This window comes from Theobroma cacao, chromosome 8, assembly GCF_053813885.1.
Source record: "Theobroma cacao isolate CCN51 chromosome 8, ASM5381388v1, whole genome shotgun sequence".
Taxonomy (NCBI): Eukaryota; Viridiplantae; Streptophyta; class Magnoliopsida; order Malvales; family Malvaceae; genus Theobroma; species Theobroma cacao.
Genome location: NC_142646.1, coordinates 825,446 through 849,949, shown reverse-complemented (window position 1 = coordinate 849,949; position 24,504 = coordinate 825,446). Strand labels below are relative to the sequence as shown.

Below are 24,504 nucleotides of genomic sequence, written 5' to 3'. Positions count from 1 at the left end.
GCCAAAATCAGTTACCTTTTGATTCTTCCTGAAGGGTTCTCTTCCTTTGTGTACTATGTGTTATTCATGTGGTTCATTTGGCACTTCAATCAGACTAGTTTCGCTTTCAAGTTTCATTATCTGATGGAAAGAGGAGGACCATAATGGAGCATGGAGAGCAATACTCCTGTTGGAACTCTGCCTCTACCAACCACTAGTGTTTTGCCTAAGAGGCAAGGAAACCCTGTCCTCTTTGTTCTTTCTCACTAATCATTTGTTACTTACCTATGTTGACAGGGACACAGACAGAAGAAGAGTAATGTGACTTGGTCAAAATTCAATTAAAGAACAGTCGATATAGGTCACTATCTTATTAATTTTCCAGTAATAGTACAAAATCCTGATATATTCTTTGATATCACAAATGTGAGCAACGAATGAGCTCATATTACTAACATGCAAAACTTTTAAGGGCAAAGTATCTTCAAGTTGCATCAAAAGGAAAAAAGAATCATGTGAATCAGCTATACAAGCATCAGCCCTTGTTGTCTGTAGAATCAATTCAATGTGAAAGCCTTCGAGAGTGGCGTCTCCTAGATTCAGGTTGTGTTTGAGTCTTCAATCCACGCAAATGGCCGCTTCTGTTGCCAATGGAGTTCAGGTCTAAACTCAGAGGAATGCTCACATCTCCTCCTTCAAGCATTCTAAGGACCTAACAATTTGCAAATGACAGTGGAAATTTCTGAATTTCCATTCCAAGCTCAGGAGAGAGTAGGGGAAAGAAAGGATTATGAAATGAATTAGAAGTTAAGGACAAGGCAGGCAGCAGACCTTTGACATTGATGGTCTTGATTCCGGATCAGGACTTAGGCACAGGAAAGCAGCACGACCCATGGCCTGTAGTTGATGAGTGTAGTCCTGGACTTTGCTGGAGGCCAAACATGGATCAAGTAACTGATAAATATTTGCCATTATTTGGTTTGAGTCTAATGCAGCTAGAGGGTGGAACCATTCAGATAAGAAATTCTGTCCCTTGTAAAATTGCAAGTCACTGATTCTTTGACCTGTCATTAACTCTAGTAGTACCACTCCAAATGCATAAACATCAACTTTCTGTGTAATCCTTCCACCATCCAAATACTCCGGTGCAAGATACCTGGATTTAGTCATTTTCAGCCCCATTAGAGTGATAAACATTTTCACAAGTTTGATACGTATTTACTGTTTTATGTGAGTGCAGGTGACTACAAAATAGTAATGTTAGGTCTTAAAGAATTCAGACCAGAGATTATAACAAAGCACATCTGTAAACAGGGTTACCTTCTTAAATGGTAGAATGAGACATTTCACAAAGAAAAAAAAAATGATGAATGAGCCTTAAAACACAGGCAAATAAGGATATTTAGGAAGTACCCTGAAGTTCCAATGGCTCGCTCCTCGCTTCCAACAATCCATTGATCAGAATGCCATCTAGCAAGTCCAAAATCAGTAACCTGAAGAGACAACTAAAAAGTTAGGGCATGATTTTTCTACAAAGCATATCTAATTCTTTCATGGCAGTTATATAGCCACTTGAGCAACACTGCAACAGGGATGGAAAATGAGAATTTATCATTTGAAGAGATTGGTGTGTTGTACTTTTCTTTATGATGAATTCAGGTTTGTATCAACATGAAGAAGAACAGACATTAACGCTTTCTGAAAGGTCCAAAAGCTAAATGAAGATACCTGAGGCTCAAAATCATGAGTCAGGAGAATATTTTTGGGCCGCATATCTCTGTGTACTATACAACCAACTCTGCAATCTTCATGAAGGTATCGCAAGCCTCGTGCTGCCCCAACTGCTATTCTTAGCCGTGATTGCCAATCTAGAGAGGTTTTGTTGCTCCCTGTCAACCAGATATAACCAATATAATTTAGAGGACAAAGGTTCTCAATGCAAATAGAAAAAAGGAGCATATGGAAACCAAAAGAACATACAGGAACTTATAAACAATATGATATTGAAAGAAATAAAAATGAGAAATTGAATACCATGTAAATGGAAATCCAAGGATCCATTGCATATGTATTCATAAACCAAGACTCTCTTGTTGCCATCAATACAAAAACCAATTAGCAACACAACATTCCTATGTTGTGCACAGCTCAAAACTTGTACCTCCCTGCAGAAATCAATATCTGCTTGACAGCCAACAAACTTTAACAGCTTCACTGCAACCACCTGACCATCTCTCAAAATCCCCCTGTAAACGACACCAAAACCACCTTCTGCCAAGAAATTCAATTCTGAAAATCCATTCGTAGCTTCCTCCAGCTCCTCATAAGAAAACCGTCTTGGGGGTTTGCCAAAGACTGGTGCCTGGTGTTGACAAAATGAGCACAAGGGAGGAGGTACTGAGGATGTTCTGCCTAAAGCAACTGCATCCCTAATGTTTGAGCTAACCATGTAGTCTGTTCGTTGGCTTTGGTGGACATGCCTACCTGCCTTCGTAACTTGATCATATTGGACAAACTTGCCAAGCAGGGTTTTGGAAGTAGGGGATATGATTTTAGTTCTATTGCTTTTGGTTTTATGAGGCTTTTCTTCAATATGATTTTGGGGAATCCAAAATATACTCTTGTCATTACTTTTTCCAGAAGATGCTGGATTTGCTGATAGATTTATAAGCTCTTCCCCATATGAATTGAGAACTGTAAGTTGGTTATCCAAGTTGTTCTCATCATCTATGGAAGTGTAATTTCCTCTGTTCAGCCCTTCAAAAAGAGGATTTTGTTGATATACCAGGAAAAGAGATGTTGCTGAATCAGAACTTGGTAGCAACCGCTCTTGGCTTGTTCTTGAATAAGAAGTACCTGGCTCTTCTGGGCTGCCGACTGGAGTAGAATGCTTCATCCGGTGTCCTAGGAACTCTCCAGCATCCACAACCGGTGAAGCAGCAGCAGAGAAATAGGGAGTTTGAAGTTCATTTATGCATTGTAAATTAAGCCTGAGAACTTTTGCTTGTGAACCTTTCATCACTACAATGTTGCAGTGAAGTTCATCTAGGCAATGTTTCAACTCCTGCTTTAGTTTTCTGATTCAGTAAAAACAACTCTTTTGTAAGTTTAACACAAAAAATAACTTCAGATTTAAGATAATATGAATTTCTGTCATGCCAAATTGTTTTGCTGAGATTTTACAGACATTAGTACATGTCTTGTTACCAATCAGATTGATCTTTTACCAGACAGAATTAAGAACTGTAACATGTAATATTTGTATTTATTTGTGATAAGTACTTAAAATTTACTACCATAAACACAAATAATCACAGAACTGTTGCATATGAGCATGTTCCACAGGCATCCGACGTTAATCTTTGACCACTAAAATTAACAGATAAGACAAGTTGCCAGGGATTAATGAAATAGTATTAACGCATGCGTATTTATGGGGGTAAACGACAATTAAAACCAACCAACTTAACTAATAGCTTAGAAACAAGAAATAATACTTTTTTTTTATGTTAATTACTTGTCCAGTATGACCCAGTTGGCTCCATTGTTCTTTGCTTCAGCCGCCACAGCATTGCCAGTTGTTCCTGACACCACCTTAATCCTCACAGTAACCTGCCAATTAAGAACTCATTAATCATTATTAACCATATTTAAACTGACAAGTTCCTCCCAGAACAGAGGTATGATTGGCAGTTAACCCAACCCCCTCCCCCCCTTCTGTATCCTTTTCAATATTTTGTAGACGAGCATCTATGTGATCATTGCAATTTTGTAGAATTATTATAAAATTTTAGCTACCATCCATGAAAATCAGAATTACGAAAGATTAACATAATCCCAAATCCCAAATAAAGAGATGAGGTGGGGTTCCATGGAAAAAGAACTTTAATAATGTTGATTGGCAATAATGCACCTAAAGCAGAGTATACTACTTCATTTGCACATGCCACATGCCATTCAACCTCCCAAAGTCCAAACAAAGCCCACTAATCATTAACTTTTTTCGTTTCCATCTGACGGTAGAGCCTAAGCCACTGTTTGGACTCCAGGAATCTTCTAAACCCCGACATCTCAATCAGTTTGTAGATCCATTTACATGTTTGTGCTGTTTCTAGGCAATGCAAAAGCACGTCACTTCGCTTTTTGCAAAGTTCCGTAACACGTATTTGACAAATGGACCAAGGAGTCCACTATGCCGCCACAAGAAGGAAACGAATCCAACGTGGGCAATTCAGTAACTTTGACATTTGATTACCTCGATTTGGTTATGGAACTGAAGTACCATCTGTGAACATGACTCGGAGATCTGACAAATCCGTTCCGGTAACTCCTCCTGGATACTGCTCCCGCAATCTCCAGCCAACATCGGAAAATTCCAAAATCTTCTAACTTTTTTTAGATAAACTCGAAGAAAAAAGTCAATGCATGAACTTCTCAAGCAAAGGAAACGGCTAACAGTAAAAACTATAACAAGAATCTGAATTTCGATGTAAGGGAAAAAAAACAAGACAGGATTACCTTTTTTTTCACCAAGAAAGAGAGCAAGCAAGGTCACGCAATCGCCAGGACGAACAACGTGAGTCAGAGCCCATGCTAAGCCGGTTTTAGAGATGACCCTCTCTGCTCTAACAGCGACAACAACTTTTTCTAACGCTAGACTGGTGGTGGAGCGTTGCCTAAGGCTCAGCTCCATCTTTCCACTGGTGGTCAAGCTCTGGGGCAAAAAATCAGAGGGGGTGTTGAGACTTGAGGGTTGGTTTTTGGGCGTTTGTGATCGTGTTCTTTGATGGGTTGGCTTTTCATAAGCAGGGCAGGGCTGCAGCCTGCAGGGGCATAGTATGATTTAGTTGACTGTTAGTGAGCTAGCATATTGGGGTCCCATTTGCTTTAAAAGATCGAAAACGTTACCATTTTGATCACGTCGTTAGCGGCTATGTTTCACGTTAACCATTAAGGTTGATCCTAGGGAGTTTGCTTTCTGACTTAATTACCGTAGTTTTGGCAACTTAGAAAATTCAATATGTTCAGGATTTTGAGTGGATCTTTACTTAATTGACCGTCCCAGAAAGCATCTACTGGGCCTTCCTGATGTGTTCAGGACTTTTGGGTGGATCAAATTTGGATGTCCCCATGACAGTAACTCAGACAAAATCAACGACAGGATTAGACAAGGAACCAGGGTTCCTGTCTCTCCTTTCCTTTCATAAATAAAATTTGTTTCATATGCCAAGTTCAAAGAAATAATTAACATCAGATAAGTTTGATTTCACACTTTACCCATGATGAATTTCGATACTATCTCCTTGGATTGACGTATCCATTCTATCAAAATTTTCTTACTTCCTAGCTCCAGCCTGATAATAAAGACAAACATGAAACGAGCCTTTCTTTAATTGGGTGACAACAGACTGATAGTGACAGGTTTCTTCCCCTTTTCACTCGCCACTGGATGAACCTAGAACTGGAACTCACCGAGCCTGGACTATATATGCACGTTAAGCTAAGCCCCTTCCTTTAACTTTCAAGTTTTAAACAACTCCGATAAGGGGAAAAAGAGGAGTAAAAAGAAACAAAAATGACGGGGGATGTCTGTCTGGTCAATTAAAGGAAGCTGCAATTTTTCCCCAATAGTTGGGTGACCATCATGGGTAAGGCCAGCTTCCAAGACAAATTGGGAGATCCTCTCAATGAGGCCACATACAGATGCATGTCACAGGATTAAACGGCTGAGATCTCGAGATGATGACCAGTGATTTTTACTCGACATAGGAAGAAGAATCGAAGGATGAAGGAACATTGCTGGATGGTCATGACAGGTCACACACGAACACCCATGTGATGATAGTAATGACAATGGTTAATGTGATCGTTTTAAGGACCACGTTTGGGTTGATACTGTATAGAAAATTGGGTAATGGACCATTTTCGGATCGATGTCATGTCAAGTCACCATGACCGGCCCTTTTCTGGGCTGTTTATCAAGTTGCATTGGCAGGTGAGGAGTTTTCAAAGGAAACGGATGTTAATCTGCTGATCCAAGCTATCAGCTCTGTGGGAAAAACCGATGAGGTTTCTGTGTCAATCCAGGCTTTGCATGGGTTTCGAGAAACAACCCCTTCTAATGCCTGTGAAAGGGCTAGGGCCCAGGAGCTCAGGTCCGACAAACAAAGTAATATCTTCGAATTTAGCTTAAATAAATGAACTGAATGTCATCGTCGTTAGATTTTAGAAAGAATTTCCACTTAAATCAACTGGAAATAGACCAAGAGATTTTTATGACTACGATCTTTCAACAGCAATTAGCATATTATCTTTTATTCAATAAAATGAGATTATTGAACCTCCATCTCCATGGTCGACAGAGGTTTGATTTCGAAACCAAAGACGGCTCAATAGGGGCCAGTGCCCATTAGCAAGTTCATGCTGGAGTTGTCAAAATGTTGAATACTGCAAATTATTCATAGAGATGAGCAGGAAGGCGAGGTGTCAGAAGGACTTCAAGCGGAGTGGCTTTGAGATTGGTCAAACCAGCTGACTCGCTCATGTCAATTGGTTCATCTGATGGAGTTGTGATTTCAAATGCGTGCAACAAATTACCAACGGTGAAGTGCATAATTTGAAGGGCGAGCGAAACTCCAGAGCAAATTCTTCTACCGCTGCCAAATGGAATCAATTCATAGTTTTGACCCTTCACTTCAACATGTTTATGTGTTGTAAGAAATCTTTCGGGCTGGAACTCATCAGCTTTTGACCACACATTTAGATCCCTTTGTAGTTTGGCAAGATTTATGATAAGCCGTGTGCCGGCCGGAATGGAGTAGCGACCGGTGGTGCACTCCTCGATGGACTCACGTGGTATAGAGAGTGGAGCACCAGGGTATAAACGCATCGTCTCCTTGATGATGGCTAGGAGGTAGACCAAGTTTTTAATGTCTGATTCTTGCATATGCCTTTCTCTACCAATATGGGTGCCTAATTCATGTTGGGCTTTCTTCAAGGCATTGCGGTTGTTGAGAAGCAACGAGAAAGCCCAGACGGTGGTGGCCGCTGTGGCCTCTATGCTACCTAAAATAATGGCCTGCAAAGGGTGAGCCCAACACTATTAGAAGGTGAAATAAAGATTTAGAAGTTATTAGATACACCTGTCAAAATGGACTTGACCCATTGGGTCAGCTCATTCATTTAATATGAAATGGGTTGAGCCATGAAAATTTAGACCTATATTTAAATCGAGTTTAGATGAGCCAGCCCATCAAATTAGTGGGCTGGAGTGGGCTAGGGAGGGTCAGCCCTACGAGCAAAAAAAATTCATAAATTTAATTAATTTAATAATTATATATATAATTATATAAAATTAATAATTTAATTACCAATAATATTACTTATTTTATATATTTTAATGTGTTTAATCTTTACTTATCAAATTAATAGTTTTAATTTATGAATTAAATCATAAAATAATTTTATTAATAGAAAATTTATTAACTAAAATTATAAAAATAAATTTTTTTTTTTGAAAAAAAAATGGGCTGGCCCAACCAAACCCATGAGCTAGCAAGGGGTGAGTTGAGTTGAGGATTTCACAACTCATATAAAAAATAGGCTAGCTCGGCTTGACCCATATTTTTTCAACCCACAAGGGCTAGGGTCGGGCTGGGTTGAGCTGACCCATATTGACAGGTCTATTATAAGATAATGGGCACTTGGAAATAGAAAGCAAGTTGTCAGATGTCAGTAGTCACTTCACCAATAAATTTGTCAGGCAAAAAACAAGCTAAGCAACTCCCCAGGCACGTGGCTTTGTTGATCGTATTAGCATTATGGCTATGGAGCTCCGCAGCATCTTTAAGAAGCGACAACATTGTGTGCATGAAGCCATGTTGACAACTCTTTTATATAGAGTTATCATAGGGTAATTTTGAAACATAAATTTTACTTATTCTTTTAATTTTTAGTATAGTCTTTAGTAAATTTTCATGTTTTTTAATATAAGTCAACTTTTAGGGTGTCTAGTATTATTTAGATAATTTTAGCTTCATTTCTTTTTAAAATCTTTTAAATCAACCATTGATTATTGAACCTCTTGATATTGAAGGAATCATGGAGCCGAAAAAGAAGTTGAAGGAAAGGATCACAACAACTTTGCACTAGGGAGCTTGAAGGAGGAGAACATGGAAGCAGAAAGTACAAAGTTGCGGCTCCAAGAACCTCTTGGCAGAGAGTTTCTTGCTGCAACGAGAAACAGGGCATTAAGAGCAGCAGGATTTTCGCTGTAGCGAGAATCCAATCTCACTGTAGCGAAATTGAAGGTTTACAAGGCCAGGTCAGCTTTTAGCTCCCTGCAGCGAGATTCCAAACTCGTTGCAGCGAGAACATGTCAGAGAAAAGGAATATTCTGGGCTCGAGATCTTAGGTCAAGGCTGAATGAAAAAAGGACTATAAATAGAATTTTTTAAAGAAAAAGAGGCAGATTCGAGGGAGACACTTTGGGTAAGGAGAAATGCCCAAGTCATTTTCATGTAGATCATGTGTATATTGGCATTTACATCATTTGGATTCTCTATACTTGAAAAGTTAGTGGGATGCCAATGGTGGCTCTGTATTTTGATGGTTCGTGTCATGTCGAAGTGCTGGTTTGGGCTTTGAAACCAAAGCTAGAACACAAAGCCCAACATGAAATATTTGCCTCGCGCATATCAACGGAGTTCATGGAAGGGCGTTGCTATGTCAAACCCATGCAGCAAATTCGCTGCATAAACTGAAGCGCAGAGGGACCTCCTTGGCACAGTCTTTGACCACTACTAAATGGTATCGACTCAAAATTCTGACCCCTTAAATCGAATTTTTGTAAATAGTCAAAAACCTTTCTGGTTGAAACTTGTAATCACGATGGATTTCTGCATAACTATTTAAGTTCGACATCAACAGTGTTTCATTCCTAGGAGCAGAGGCAATATCATATGCCCAACAGCTCGTAAACTAGGAAAATTATTTGGAGAAAAACAGCTGTGAATTTATTCATAGAGATGAGGAGGAAGGCGAGGGGTGAGAATGACTTTGAGTGGCGTGGCTTTGAGATTAGTCAAACCGGCTCCCTCACCCATGTCGACTGGCTCATCCGACGGGGTTGTGATCTCAAACGCTTGTAGCAAACTAGCAAGGCTGAACTACAAAACCTGAAGCGCAAACGAAATCCCAGGGCACACTCTTCGACCGCTACCAAATGGAACCAATTCGTAGTTTTGTCCCTTGACGTCGAAATGCTTGTGGGTTGTGAGAAACCTTTCAGGCCGAAACTCGTCCGGATTGGACCAGGCTTTCGGATCACGCTGAAGCTTGGAAAGATTTACTAGAAGACGTGTTCCAGCCGTGATGAAGTAGCCGGCGGTGGTGTAGTCCTAGACGGACTCATGCGGCACGGAGAGTGGGGCAGTTGGGTATAAGCGAGTTGTTTCCTTGATGATGGCTTGGAGGTAGACCAAGTTCTTGACGTCCGATTCTTGCACCGGCCTTTCTCTACCAACGTAGGTGTCTAATTCTGGTTGGGCTTTTTCCAGGAAATCGCGGTGGTTGAGTAGTAAGGACAGAGCCCATGTTATCGTCACTGTCGTGGTGTCTGTGCCACCCAAAATTATAGCCTGCAAATTATAGTGGCCCAAAAAGGAAGTATTAAATGCTTTTAGGGTTTGGATATGAAAAAAGGTACATTTTGACTTGGCCTTTGGGCTCAATAAAAAGGTTAAACATCTAAAATCAAGCATCATGCGCCGTGACTCATATTAATATATAAGAAATTATCTATTTTGACACCATGGACTATTGAACCTTAAGGTGACAGCTGATTGATGTGTGACAAATACCAACCGGGGCAGTTCGGGTTTATCAGGAAGTTTCAAGTCGTTTTCCACTTTAATGCATGCCAAAAATTGGATCCGTGTTCAACTAAACTATTCTTTTTTTGAATCATGTTACCTGTTTGGTCACTTTTTGTATCTCAATCATTCTATGGCCTTTATAAAAAAAATTATTTATACTTTCTGCCTAAGCATGTACTAAATTACTATTTTTTTCGAAAGCGAAATTTATTATTCATGAGTAAATTATTGTTTTATGATTACGTGGAATAAATTTATTGAAATAAAATTTATAAAAGAAAATAAAGAAAATATGTTCTATATGGCCATCCATGGAACATTAGCACTTTTTTTTTTTCACAAAAATGATTATATATGTGATATAGCTGAACATGCAGCTCATGATTGAAGTGGATCTTGATTGGAGTGGTCTTGTGATTTACCAGAAAAGCAAACAAGAAAAGATGTGATTCTGGAGCAAAAGTTATGTAAGAACTCACTAGGCACGTGGCTTTGTTGATTGTATCAGCGTCATAGCTAGGGAGCTCTGCAGCATCGTTAAGAAGCGACAACATCATGCCCATGAAGTCATGCTCACTTTCCGCGTTGCCTGAATTTCTCTTCTGCTTATGCTCCTCTAACCATTCCTCAAGGATGTGGTCCAGTTCTTTTGCAGTCTTCTTCATGGCCTTCTCATGTCCTCCCAGATCTAACTACCTCAAGAAAGGCAGCGAGTCCCCAACCGTGAACGTTCCTGTCAGTTCAAAGAAATCCCTCAAGGCTTTTCTGCGTCCGTCGTTCTCGTCTTTCCCGTGCGAAGTTTCAGCCTCAGAGTATCTCTTCCCTACAACCATCTTGAAAACCATGTTTATGTTTAAGGTCCAAAACCATCTCTTCATCTCCACAAGCACCTTTCCTGAACTACTATTGCTTACGCTCTTAACCCCTAACTCGTAAAGTTCTTTAATCGATGTCCTAACCTCGGATTCTCGTATATGTATGAGCTTCTCCAGGCAGATGTTCGACAGTACCTCGAGCGTCGCTATCTTGCGAATTTGACGCCAGTAGGGGCCGTAAGGGCTGAAACCAAACATAACATAATTGTAACCCAAGAGCTCTGCAGCTAGAGTTCTTGGACGGTTGGCAAATGCTTTATCGTTGGTGGTGAAACACTCTTTAGCAATCTCTCAATTGCTTACGACTAGAGTTGGGTGCATGCCTAACTTGATGGTGAAGATCGGTCCATATGTGTCAGCCAAGTCACCCAAAACGACGTGGGCTGGTTTTGACCCTCCTAACAGGTGGAGGTGGCCTAGAATTGGCCTTGCACCGCTAACTTCCGGAGCTTTTCTCTTCATGCCCGAGCCTGTTCGATTAATCACTCTCGTAAATAACAAATAGCAGAAGATCAAAAAGGCAAAGACGCCAGCCATCCAACTTGCAGGGCTTGGAAGGAGGGTTTCCATGGTTGAAAGCTCTTACTTCTGTACTTTGAGGTCTTGGAATGAAGATAACTTCTGTAATTTGAGGTCTTGGAACGAAGATGACAAAACCTAAAGACAAGATAGTTTGACAGTTAGTATCGTTTTTGCCTTCCACCACACGACCACACGATTCTCATCTCCATTCGACTCTTATCTCCACTATTTTGATTAATCTTATTTAATTAGTTAAACTTTAATAATTTTATTTATGAATTAATAATGGACCCATTTAAGAATCGATTGATTTTGTATGATAAAAATTCACTGTTACGTGATATTTTAAAAAATAAACAAATAATTGTATTGAAAAACAGTAGATTAATAGCATTATTTAGAAAGTAGAGGTTACGTATCGAGGGAAATATTTAATTGTGTTTGGAATCAAATAGATTAAGGTTGAGATCTTATTTGTTTATATATAAAAAATTATTTGAGTCTGAAATCCCAAATAATTAAGTTGCTTATATGATTCAGATGAGGCTTAACTAAATGTAGTTAAATCAATTTGCCAACACGTGGCTTATCACTCGAATATTAAATGGAAGTTAGCTGAAAGGAGATATGTTAATTAAGTCATTTTCATCTAGATCATATATATCAATATATTTACATCATTTGGATTTTCTACATTTGAAAAGCTAGTGAGACGGTCTTAAATTTTGTCGTTTGCCAAAGGGTGGCTCAGCATTTTGATGGTTTGTGTCATGTTGGATTGCTTTTCTTGGTTTGGGTAGGGTTCATCGAATGGCGCTCCTATGTCAAACCCATGCAGCAAATAGGCGGCATAACCTGAAGCGCAGAGGGAACTCCTGGGCACATTCTTCTACCACTACTAAATGGTATTGACTCAAAATCCAGACACCTTACATCAAAATTTTTGTAAGTAGTCAAAAACCTTTGTGGTTGAAACTTGAAATCACGATGGATTTTTGTAAAGATTGAAGAAAAGTTCTGTGCCTTCAGGGGTATGGTAGCCATTAATAGCCTAAAAGTAATTAAGCTGAAGTTTCCTTTATTGTTGCAAATCATTCAAGCTAATAACAAACAGCAGGAAGACGTGGAGTAATCAAGACTTCGAGGGGAGAGACCTTCAAGTTTGTTATCCCTATGGCTTCACCCATATCAACCGGTTCATCTAAAGGAGTCCCTAGCTCGAACCCTTGCAGCAGATTAGCTAGTGTCAGCTCCAACACTTGGAGCGCAAGGGAAACTCCAGGACACATTCTTCTACCACTTCCAAATGGGATCAGCTCAAAGTTCTGGCCTCTGACATCAAAATCCTTGTAGGTAGTCAGGAATCTTTCTGGCTGAAACTCGCAAGGATCCGACCATGCATGTGGATCGCGATGAATTTTGTAAAGATTGATGAGAAGTCGTGTGCCTGCAGGGATATGGTAGCCACTCACGACGCAGTCTTCCATGGACTCATGCGGCACTGAAAGTGGTGCGGCAGGGTATAAACGCAGCGTTTCCTTGATGATGGCTTGAAGGTAGACTAACTTTTTAATGTCTGATTCCTCAACTAGTTTGTCTCTACCAACATGGATGTCTAATTCTTCTTGTGCTTTTTTCAGTGCGTTGCGGTTGTTAAGTAGTAAAGACAAAGCCCATGTCAGCGTAACCATTGTTGTATCAGAGGCCGCTAAGATCAAAGACTGCAAGAAGGTTGATTTATACCATATTAGAATGAAATTGCACATAAAATTTTACATCAAGAATTAAGAATATAAACAAAAGTCAATCAAGCACTTTGTCAAAAATCAACGAGGATCAAGCAATGAATCCTTTTAAGAAAGTTAGACCAATGATGTATGATCTAGTCAATTTGGATTTCATTAGTAAAAATCATTTTTTAAAAGAAAAATGTTATTGGCTTTAACACGATTATATATCTTAATAAATTTATCCTAGTGAATATTGTAATGATTTTGTTGATTTGATTTTTACATTTCATACGTAGTAATGGATCTTATCTTTGGATTTATCTAACAATACAATTATATGTCTTGTCAAGTACCATGGTTAATTAAAACAAAAGCAACCATGTAGGTAAGGTGATTTGGTTGAAAAAATCTTATTATCATGATCATTAGTAAGCTAAACTATCAGGTGCCATATATAATATAATATCTAAAAAAACCTCTAAATTATTTATGAAAATTTAAATATATTTTTCATTTTTATATTACATTTAATCAAATTCTTATATTTTTATTTTGCTATCAAATAAACTAACTATTGTTAGTTAAAATATTACTTATAATTTTATATCATGCAATGTTGATATGATATATTGACATATTATAATAAATGATAACATGATATATTTATATGACATGATAATATGATCCGGAAACATTTTTACACTCCACGTCATCATTTTAATACTATGTAAGTATAAAATGACAAGTGTTATTTTGATAAATTTTTTTAACTCAAAATAAAAAACGAAAACTTGATTAATCTTAATAAAAAGAATAAAAATTTATTTAAATTAATAAACTTCAAAATTAGATGAGAAATTAGCAAAGTCAATGAGTAGTAAAAAATTTTCCTAGTGAAGGACCTTAATTAAAGGGTATTTAATTTTCTTTTGGAGTTAAGATGACCTGCAACCTCAATCAATCCAAATTATAGCCAGCAAATGATAATGGCCCAAAAAGGAAGTATTAAATGCCTTTAGGCTTTGGATATGAAAAAGGGTACATTTTGACTTCGCCTTTGGGCTCAATAAAAAGGTTAAACATCTAAAGTCAGGCATCATGCGCCGTGATTCACATCAATATATAAGAAATTATCTATTTTGATTTATTAAATTTTATGATTTTATCTCATAAAAAACGATTCACAAATTAAAAATAATGTTAGCATCAATAATGTGAGATTCATAACTTTCTATTAACAGTATGCTTGGTTCACGGGAAGGAGTAAAATGGGAATAGAATAGTTATTCTAAGATAATAGAATAAGAGAAGAATAATAACTATGTAGAATGGTTTATGAGAATGGAATATGATAGAAATTATTATTATTACTTATTCCACTGTTTGGTTGGCAAGAATAATTTTAAGAATAGTTAAGAAATAATGGGTAAATGATAAAAATATATTTTATTAAAATTTAAAGATTTTTTAATTAAAAAACAAAAATACTATGATGAGAAAAAAATACTCTTTATTAAAATTAAAGAATTTATTTTGTTAAAAGATAAAAATATTCTTAGTAATAAAATCAAAATAACTTTTACTATAATTAAAATAATATTTGCATCAAAATGCAAATATATTTTTATTATAATTTAATAATATTTTGTTTTAAAAGATAATTAAACCTTTTATTATAATTAAATAATATTTAATATTAAAAGACAAAATATATTCTTAATTAAATTTAAATAATACTAAATATTATTCTTTATTGCATTTATTATATTCAAATAATAATATTAAATAATATTCTTTATAATATTTATTATAGTTAAATAATATTAATATAATAAATCATATTTAAATAAATTTATTTCCTTTTTTGAAAATGAAGTAAAAGTTTTATTGTGTCTTTTGTGTTTTAAAGAAAGAAGGAGTGAGGAAGAGAGAGAAAAATATAAGTTTAGTATTTTTTTATAAGGTAATTTTTTAAATTGTAAAAAGATATATTTATTTAATCAACTTTTTGCTTATTCTCAACAATTTGAAATAGCCATTACGAAGGGAAACCTTGGTAATGACTATTCAGACTTATCTTGAAATGATTATTCTAAAAAATAACTATTTTATTAAATCAAATGTAATTTTATCTAAAAAATAAGAATAAAAGAAGAATGATTATTACATTCCCCTAATCAAGCATGTCCTAAGATAATCACACCATGGACTAATAGGACTGTGACACCATGGACTATTGAACCTTAAGGTGACAGCTGATTGATGTGTTACAAATACCAACCGGGGCAGTTCGGGTTTATCAGGAAGTTTCAAGTCGTTTTCCACTTTAATGCATGCCAAAAATTGGATCCGTGTTCAACTAAAACTATTCTTTTTTTTGAATCATGTTACCTGTTTGGTCACTTTTTGTATCTCAATGACTCTGTAGCCTTTATAAAAAAAAATTATTTATACTTTCTGCCTAAGCATGTACTAAATTACTATTATTTTCAAAAGCGAAATTTATTATTCATGAGTAAATTATTGTTTTATGATTAGGTGGAATAAATTTATTGAAATAAAAGTTACAAGAGAAAATAAAGAAAATATATTCTGTATGGCCATCCATGGAACACTAGCACTTTTTTTTTTTTTCACAAAAAAGATTATATAGGTGATATATCTGAACATGCAGCTCATTTGGGTAGTACTATATAGTTTATATTTAAAATATATACATATATATTTAGTTTTTATTTAAACTCTATATCATGGGATTTAGAATGCAATCAATCGTTGTGGTGTAACAGGGAACGTTGCTTTTTTCAAACAAGATAGGCGACAAGTAGAATATATGTAGAGTTTTTTGTCATCATTTGATTTGTTTGGCTTCGTAGATTTGACATGTTGTTCGATGTCAAATGTTTGGGCAACTTTTCAATTATTTGATGTTATCAAATCCTTGAGTAAAAGTTAGATGACATGATTGGAGGAACGCAAATAAAGTATAGTGGTCTGGAAATATTATATTCTTCACTCTTTCAACTTTAATGTCGATGGAGCGATAAGGAATAGTTTAACTCGGAATAAGTGAGATGAAATAGGTTCTGTTATAATTTTGTTCTCTATTTTTATTGATTTAGGAGATTTGATCTTTGATGAGTTGTTTGCTATTAGAGAAGCTTTCAAAATAATTTGCTAAGTCTAAATGAGCAAATGACCATGGATTGACAATTGGAAATGATTTAATGTGGTTAACTAAGTTTTGAACCCTTACTTCGTCCTGTGGAGGTTAAGGAAGTGGATTCTAGGTAGTGAAAGTACTTGAACTCAAGTGGGCATTTGGTTCCTCAAGTTGCCAACGATCTGGCGGATGCTCTTGCCAAAGCTGGGAAATCTTTTGCAGGTAATTAACTAGAGAGTGGGTTCTTCTCTTCTGTATAAGCAAATGTTATGGCCACATGGTTTGTGATGGTAACTTCTTTGACTTGTGGTTGTGTTCTGTTTTTTAGTTTTGGGGTCCGTTTGGTAATAAAAAGTACTTGCTGGAGGAAAACTTTCTCTGTGTAAAATGTTTTATAAAAAAAATTTAATATTTTTTGTTGTTTGGATCAACTGTCGAAAATATTTTATATTGTTTGGATCATTTTATGAAAAATAATTTTCATCATGGTGGAATTATTTAAGTGTTAAAATAACAAATAAGAGTTGAGTATAAAATAATATTGATATTTGATTTTCACTAATTTGGGATCAAAATTAATGGAAATGAAAATGGATAAAATCAATAAAGATATTTTCTAAAACATTTAACCATAAATCTATAATGAAAATAAACTCTAACTTTCAAAAAAATTTCCATCTTATCAATTGCATAAGATATCTAAAACCTATACTTATAAACATGTATTCATTAAATAACAATTATTGAAATATTTATTATTATATGTATTAGTAAGATTTAAACCTATTATAAATGTATATTCATCAAATGATGATCATTGAAATAATTTTTATTACAATTATTAGTAAGATTTATTTTATTTATAAATAAAATATTTAATTGTATTGAATGGTTTCATCAAATTATTATTTTTTAAATTTTAATAGTGTTGTATAATTTAAATATTAATATTTTAAATTAATTACTTTAAAGTTAAATATTAATATTTTTATTTTTTAATATTTTAAATTAAATATTAATATTCATCAAATTTATTATCATAAATTTAATATAAAAGTATTTTTGTTATTCTTTGAAAAATATCTTACGTTCTGTTATTAACTTTGTTAACTCGTAAAATATTTTATATTTAAAATTAATTTTTTATTTATCAAATAATAAGCATAAGTCTTAAAAATATTTTTTAAAAAATATTTTACTGCAAAACGAACCCTTGATTTGTCTCGGTTCTGGTTTTAGTGTGACAACTGAGTTGGATCTTGATTGGAGTGGTCTTGTGATTAACCAGAAAAGCAAACAGGAAAAAATATTGATTCTGGAGCAAAAGTTAGGTAAGAACTCACCAGGCATGTGGCTTTGTTGATTGTATCAGCGTCATAGCTAGGGAGCCCTGCAGCATCGTTAAGAAGCGACAACATCATGCCCATGAAGTCATGCTCACTTTCCGCGTTGCCTGAATTTCTCTTCTGCTTATGCTCCTCTAACCATTCCTCAAGGATGTGGTCCAGTTCTTTTGCCGTCTTCTTCATGGCCTTCTCATGTCCTCCTAGATCCAACCACCTCAAGAAAGGCAGCGAGTCCCCAACCGTGAACGTTCCCGTCAGTTCAAAGAAATCCCTGAAGGCTTTTCTGCGTCGATCGTTCTCGTCTTTCCCGTGCGAAGTTTCAGCCTCAGAGTATCTCTTCCCTACAACCATCTTGAAAACCATGTTTATGTTTAAGGTCCAAAACCATCTCTTCATCTCCACAAGCACCTTTCCTGAACTACTATTGCTTACGCCCTCAACCCCTAACTTGTAAAGTTCTTTAATCGATGTCCTAACCTCGGATTCTCGTATATGTTTGAGCTTCTCCAGGCGGTGGTTCGACAGTACCTCGAGCGTCACTATCTTGCGAATTTGGCGCCAGTAAGGGCCGTAAGGGCTGAAACCAAACATAGCATAATTGTAGCCCAAGAGCTCTGCAGCTAGAGTTCTTGGACGGTTGGCAAATGCTTTATCGTTGGTGGTGAAACACTCTTTAGCAATCTCCCAATTGCTTACGACTAGAGTTAGACGCACGCCTAACCTGATGGTGAAGATCGGTCCGTATGTGTCAGCCAAGTCACCCAAAACGACGTGGGCTGGTTTTGACCCTCCTAACAGGTGGAGGTGGCCTAGAAAAGGCCTTGCACCGCTAGCTTCCGGAGCTTTTCTCTTCATGCCCGAGCCTGTTCGATTAATCACTCTCGTAAATAACAAATAGCAGAAGATCAAAAAGGCAAAGACGCCAGCCATCCAACTTGCAGGGCTTGGAAGGAGGGTTTCCATGGCTGAAAGCTCTTACTTCTGTACTTTGAGGTCTTGGAATGAAGATGACAAAACCTAAAGACAAGATAGTGTGATAGATAGTTTTGTTTTTGCCTTCCACCGCACGATTCTTATAATCATTCCACTCTTATCTCCACTATTTTGTTTAATCTTATTTAATTAGTTAAACTTTAATAATTTTATTTATGAATTAATAATTGACCCATTTAAAAATTGATTGATTTTGTATGATAAAAATTCACTGTTACGTGATATTGTAAAAAATAAACAAATAATTGCAATGAAAAACAGTAGATTAATAGCATTATTTAGAAAGTGGAGATTGCGTATTGAGGGAAATATTTAATTTTGTTTGGAATCAAATAGATTAAGGTTGAGATCTTCTTTGTTTATATATAAAAAACTATTTGAGTCTGGAATCCCAAATAATTAAGTTGCTTATATGATTCAGATGAGGCGTAACTAAATGCAGTTGAATCAATTTGCCAACACATGGCTCATCACTCGAATATTAAATTGAAGTTAGCTGAAAGGAGATATGCTAATTAAGTTATTTTCATCTAGATTATATATATCAATATATTTACATCATTTGGATTTTCTATATTTGAAAAGTTAGTGGGACGGTATTAAATTTTGTCATTTGCCAAAGGGCGGCCCAGCATTTTGATGGTTTTGTGTCATGAAAAAATCTTCTTATCAAGATCATTAGTAGGCTAAACTATCAAGTGCAATATATAATACAATATCTAAAAAAATCTCTAAACTATTTATGAAAATTTAAATATATTTTTAATTTTTTAATTATATTTAATCAAATTCTTAGATTCTTATTTTGTTATCAAATAAATAAAAACTAACTATTGTTAGTTAAAATGTCACTTATAATTTTATATCATGCGATGTTGATATGATATATTGTCATATTATAATAAATGATAACATAACATATTTATGTGATATGATAATATGATCATGAGACGTTTTTACTCTCTACGTCGTCATTTTAACACTATATAGGTATAAAATGATAAGTACTATTTTGATAAATTTTTTTAATTTAAAATAAAAATACGAAAACTTGATTAATCTTAATAAAAAGAATAAAAATTTATTTAAATTAATAAATTTCAAAATTAGATGAGAAATTAACAAAGTCAACGAGTAGCAAAAATTTTTCCGAGGAGTGAAGGACCTTAATTAAAGGGTATTTAATTTTCTTTTGGAGTTAAGATGACCTGCAACGTCACTCAATCGTAAAGTTGGCACAAAATATAAATATATATATTTTTTATGAAAAGGATGGGGTGAATTGGAAAAGCAGCTCCAATGACGTACAGAAATTTCGTAAAGAACGTATATGCATCACGCATCATAGCCATCTTTCTTCATCTTTATGATGTTTTAAGATCGGAATCCAAAATTCTAAAACATATCGGCAAAGGGATAGGGTAGGGGTATTTGATTAACGGGGCCCACCCGTGCTACCTGGCTTTTTGGCCTTGTCTGTTTCCCCTGGCTAATAATAAGTCCAATTTATCGCCTAAGACCAAGACTTTGGAGGCCAAACTCTTGCAAAAAACAAAATTAAAAATAAATAAATAAGCAAATTGACTAGAAACAGTAAGAGAAGACTGGAGGCAAGTCTTTTCTTATTATTGGAGTGAGAATGTGGTCTTTGGTTCCTAGGATGTTGAGTTCACAGTTACCAACTTCTGAAAAAGACACAGATTTCCTAACGACTCAGAACTCGGAAGCAAGCAACTCCATCTTCTTATCTTGCTCTTGCATGTAGTCATATTCAAACCAAGTAATAGTTTCTGTTTAAGCACAATTTGATTAATTTTAATTTTAAAAATTTTTAATTAATTGAATCAATTGAATTAAGTAACAATTTGATTAAAATAAAGTTTGAGTCAATCTTAACTTTTCAATAAATTCGATTAGCTTCAATTAAGAAAAAAATTTAACTCAATTAACTTATTTAACCAATTTTAATTACAAAAAGATAAACATCATGTCAAATTCTTAAAATTCAACTAAAAACAATGTGACTCAAACTAAACCATAATTTTTTGAACCAAAATTGTCTATATCTCAAAACTGTTACTACTCTTTTTACGAGCTTTGATTTTACCTAAGATGTCAACGAGTTCCTATTATAGGGTACTCGCACATACCTGACCCGGTTAAACTGAACCTATTTACAATTATTCGTGTATATATTTTTTTATTATTTAAATAACTAAATAAAATTGATGGTAAGGAAGGAAAGTATCCAAAGTCTTTACTATTTGGACAAACAATTTCTGTTGTTAAATGATGACAAATTGATTAAAAATATAGTTAAATAAATTATTAATGTCATGATATTAATATATATAAATAAAAAAATTATTAGATTATTAATTATATTTAAATAATATAAATATTATATCATATTACAAATGAATATAATTCCTATTATATACATTTTTAATAAAAATGTATTTACTTTTTATTTTGTGTTAAGATTACAAAAATTATAACTTATAATATATATACTTAAAGAGAGTCTTTAAGTTTATATCGTTGTATGAATATTTATTTTTAATTATTTAAGTTTATATTTAAGATTTTTATTTTTAATTATTTAAATTTAAATTTTATTATTTTTGTTTTTATTAATTTAATTAATAGTTAATTTTATGAAATACGTAGAAAAATATTGTTGTATATGTATACGGGTTCGGGTAATTGGATATCCATAAAAAATATTTTAATAATTTTTTAATTTAATTGAATTTTTAAACGAATTAGAATAATAATAGAGTAGTAAAAATATAATAAGATTAAAGTTTAGGTAGTAACTTTTAAAATTATTCGGGTAATTAATAAGATTAAGGTAATTAATTTTTTATAGAATTAAGATTCGGATATTTCGAAATTATAGGATACTTTACCCGTTAACATTCCTGAACATCACATCCATAAAATCTTGGTCGTTCTTGAAGCTTTCTTTCGCTTGTGATCTTGTAACCATCTCTCTGCAACTTCGTCTAGCTCTTTTCTTATCTTCTTCATGAGCCTTTCGTGTCCCCCAATGTCCAAGCATCTTAAAAACGGCAACACATCAGATATCACAAACTTCCCACTCAAGTCAAAAAAGTCCTGCAACGCGTCTTTCTATCTCTCGCCCTCTGCATCACTGTCGGAACTCGGAATTCGCTTCCCAACAATCATCCTGAGAATCACGTTAAGAGTTGCATTCCTAAACCATGTCTTCATCTCCACCAAAACCTTATCAGAGTTGTCTTTGTTCTCGCTCCAGTGTTGGTACAACTCTTTCAGGGATGTCTTTATCTCAGATTGTCGGACATGTTTGAGCCTATCGAGGCGGTAGCTCGAGAGGACCCCAAGAGTGGCGACTTTACGCATTGGGCGCCAGTACGGTCCATAAGGGTGAAGCCAACCATGGTGTGCTCGAAGCTCAAGAACTCCATAGCAAGAGTCTTCGGACGAGAGGCAAAGGCTTTGTCGTTTGTGGTTAAACACTCTTTGGCAGTTTCCCAATTGTTGACAACCAAAGCTCTATAAACACCCATCTTGATGGTGAAGATAGAACCGTATTTCTCTGCCATGTCTCCGAGAACTATGTGGGGAGGTTGCGGCCCTCCTAAGAGGTGGAGATGGCCGATTACAGGCCATGAGCTGCCAGCTTCAGGTGCTACTCTCTTTTTGTCTCTGTTTTTGACACTCTTTGATACCCATAGAAGTGAGAAAAGAAAGAGTGGAAAGGCAAATACAGTTGCAATTACGACTGGAATTGGTGGGAATAGATGAAAATCCATTTGCTATACTATGAGGGAAATGGGGAAATCTTTTGTAGGTAATTAACTAGTGAGTGGGTTTGTCTCTTCTGTATGAGCAAATGTTATGGCCACATGGTTTGTGATGGTAACTTCTTGGACTTGTGGTAGTTTTCTGTTTTTGAGTTTTGATTGATCCTGGTTCTGGTTTTAGTCTGACAACTGAGTTGGATCATGATTGGAGTGGTCTTGTGATTAACCAGAAAAACAAACAGGAAAAGATGTGATTCTGGAGCAAAGGTTAGGTAAAAATCACCAGGCACGTGGCTTTGTTGATTGTATCAGAGTCATAGCTAGGGAGCTCTGCAGCATCTTTAAGAAGCGACAACATCATGCCCATGAAGTCATGCTCACTTCCACGTTCCCTGAATTTCTCTTCTGCTGATGCTCCTCTAACCATTTTTCAAGGATTTGGTCTAGTTCTTTTGCCGTCTTCTTCATGGCCTTCTCATGTCCTCCCAGATCTAACCACCTCAAGAAAGGCAGCGAGTCCCCAACCGTGAACGTTCCTGTCAACTCAAGAAAATTCCTTACGGCGTTTCTGCATCTATCGTTGTCGTCTTTCCCGTGCGAAGCTTCAACCTCAGAGTATCTCTTCCCTATAACCATCTTCAAAACCATGTTTATGTTTAAGGTCCAAAACCATCTCTTCATCTCCACAAGCACCTTTTTTGAACTACTATTGCTTATGCCTTTAACCCCTAAATCGTAAGTTCCTTAATAGAGGTCCTAACCTCGGATTCTCGTATATGTTTGAGCTTCTCGAGGCGGTGGTACGACACTACCTCGAGCGTCGCTATCTTGCGAATATTACGCTAGTAAGGGCCGTAAGGGCTGAAGGCGAACATGGCATAGTTGTAACCCAAGAGCTCTGCAGCTAGAGTTCTTGGACGATTGACAAATGCTTTATGGTTGGTGGTGAAACACTCTTTAGCAATCTCCCAATTGCTTACGACTAGAGTTGACTGCATTACTAGCCTGATGGTGAAGATCGGTCCGTATGTGCCAGCCAAGTCACCCAAAACGACTTGGGCTGGTTTTGAGCCTCCTAGCAGCTGGAGGTGACCTAGAAAAGGCCTTGCACCGCTAACTTCCGGAGCTTTTCTCGTCATGCTCGAGCTTTTCTGATTAATCACTCTCGTAAATAACAAACAGCCACTACAAAAAATCATTATATTTCCAACGGAAAAAATTCCGTTGGAAATTTCCGTTTGCAACGAATTTGCAACGGATTTTCAACGAAATTTAATTAAAATTTTTAAATACTTGTTTCGATTGATTTTTAACGGATTTTCAACAGATTTTTGTTAAAAATTTCATTGAAAATTTGACTTGTACAACACACACATATTACTGTTTTATATTTCTAACGGATTTTTAACAAAATTTTTCGTTGAAAATCCGTTGAAACTTTAAACTTAAAAACTAAAAGGGTGTAATCTTGATAGTTTCCAATGAAATTTTCAACAAAATTTTTCGTTGAAAATTTTATTTTCAGAACACACGTTTTACTTTTAATTATTTCTAACGGATTTTCAACGAAATTTTTCATTAGAACCCTAAACATTTCTTATATAATCTTTAACTTTTCCAACAGAATTTTCAACGAAAAATTCCGTTGAAAAAGTTAAAGAGTAAATGATGCATTGAAAAAAGTAACTTTCCAACGAAATTTTCTATTGGAAAGTAACTTTTTAATGCATTAAAGCGTTTATAACTTTTTAAACTTTCCAACGGAATTTTTCGTTGGAAATAATCATAATTTTTTCAATTATAAAATTTAAAATTTTTATAAATTTTATTAATTATTTTTAAAAAATTAGATATTAATAAAAGCAAATACATAGTTATTGAAGTAAAGTTTTTTTTAAAGTTTAAATATGTTTTCCTTTGAGTAATTTTGTATAATTGATTTTAACTTGAATGAATCATACAGTATTGATTAATAATACCAAATTAGGGTAATGTTATATTATTCCAAAATTGAAAAAAATAATAATGTAAAATCTTATATTTTATAAAAAACCATGATAAGATATAAAAATCATATAAAAAATATATATATTACTTTATTTACGTTTTAATTGTAATTAGCTAATATATGTAAATTAAGATTGAAGTTTTATATTAAACTTATTAATATTTGTGCTTAAAAAATATCATTTTATTATATCTATGTATTCATGTAAATCTGACCAAGAGC

General features: G+C 35.1%; 3 protein-coding genes and 2 pseudogenes across 6 annotated transcripts; all 5 read right to left on the bottom strand.

Annotated features, from left to right (window-relative positions):
- Positions 1 to 315: 315 nt before the first annotated feature.
- LOC18591309 (inactive protein kinase SELMODRAFT_444075-like) lies at positions 316 to 4,844 on the bottom strand. Of its 3 annotated transcripts, XM_007017359.3 has the most exons (9): positions 4,498 to 4,843; positions 4,235 to 4,383; positions 3,497 to 3,591; positions 2,836 to 3,056; positions 2,014 to 2,736; positions 1,708 to 1,868; positions 1,393 to 1,472; positions 811 to 1,135; positions 316 to 691 (listed from the first exon to the last, which is right to left on the bottom strand). In XM_007017359.3, exons 1-9 carry the CDS (start codon positions 4,670 to 4,672, stop codon positions 542 to 544), a joined length of 2,079 nt encoding a protein of 692 aa, XP_007017421.2. In that variant the 5' UTR covers positions 4,673 to 4,843; the 3' UTR covers positions 316 to 541. The 3 variants fall into 3 exon arrangements, with proteins under 3 accessions (XP_007017421.2, XP_017981501.1, XP_017981500.1); XM_018126012.2 differs by having other exon boundaries at positions 2,014 to 3,056; positions 4,235 to 4,368; positions 4,498 to 4,844; XM_018126011.2 differs by having other exon boundaries at positions 2,014 to 3,056.
- A 1,422-nt stretch (positions 4,845 to 6,266) lies between these two features.
- LOC148761086 (cytochrome P450 82A3-like) lies at positions 6,267 to 7,052 on the bottom strand. The gene has a single exon (XM_088808903.1). The coding sequence runs from the start codon at positions 6,923 to 6,925 to the stop codon at positions 6,434 to 6,436; it is 492 nt and encodes a 163-aa protein (XP_088665029.1). The 5' UTR covers positions 6,926 to 7,052; the 3' UTR covers positions 6,267 to 6,433.
- Positions 7,053 to 8,843: 1,791 nt separating this feature from the next.
- LOC18591305 (strychnine-10-hydroxylase pseudogene) lies at positions 8,844 to 23,473 on the bottom strand (annotated as a pseudogene). The gene is made up of 2 exons (XR_016027929.1): positions 22,558 to 23,473; positions 8,844 to 9,617 (listed from the first exon to the last, which is right to left on the bottom strand). The product of XR_016027929.1 is annotated as a strychnine-10-hydroxylase pseudogene (transcript).
- LOC18591306 (cytochrome P450 CYP82D47-like) lies at positions 12,310 to 18,534 on the bottom strand. Its single transcript, XM_007017355.3, has 2 exons — positions 17,488 to 18,534; positions 12,310 to 12,972 (listed from the first exon to the last, which is right to left on the bottom strand). The coding sequence occupies exons 1-2, from the start codon at positions 18,451 to 18,453 to the stop codon at positions 12,352 to 12,354; spliced, it is 1,587 nt and encodes a 528-aa protein (XP_007017417.2). The 5' UTR covers positions 18,454 to 18,534; the 3' UTR covers positions 12,310 to 12,351.
- LOC108663001 (strychnine-10-hydroxylase pseudogene) lies at positions 21,424 to 22,397 on the bottom strand (annotated as a pseudogene).
- Positions 23,474 to 24,504: the final 1,031 nt, after the last annotated feature.

What these genes read in the sequence shown, in the direction of transcription:
- LOC18591309 (XM_018126011.2), bottom strand. Translation starts at nt 4,672, where the DNA reads ATGGAGCTGAGCCTTAGGCAACGCTCCACCACCAGTCTAGCGTTAGAA. An exon ending in AACTGGGTCATACTGGACAA is followed by an intron (nt 3,057 to 3,496) that starts GTAATTAACATA and finishes TTACTGAATCAG; the next exon opens with AAAACTAAAGCAGGAGTTGA. An exon ending in CGAGCCATTGGAACTTCAGG is followed by an intron (nt 1,136 to 1,392) that starts GTACTTCCTAAA and finishes GACTAAATCCAG; the next exon opens with GTATCTTGCACCGGAGTATT.
- LOC18591306 (XM_007017355.3), bottom strand. Translation starts at nt 18,453, where the DNA reads ATGGAAACCCTCCTTCCAAGCCCTGCAAGTTGGATGGCTGGCGTCTTT. An exon ending in TCAACAAAGCCACATGCCTG is followed by an intron (nt 12,973 to 17,487) that starts GTGAGTTCTTAC and finishes ACCTTCTTGCAG; the next exon opens with TCTTTGATCTTAGCGGCCTC.
- LOC148761086 (XM_088808903.1), bottom strand. Translation starts at nt 6,925, where the DNA reads ATGCAAGAATCAGACATTAAAAACTTGGTCTACCTCCTAGCCATCATC.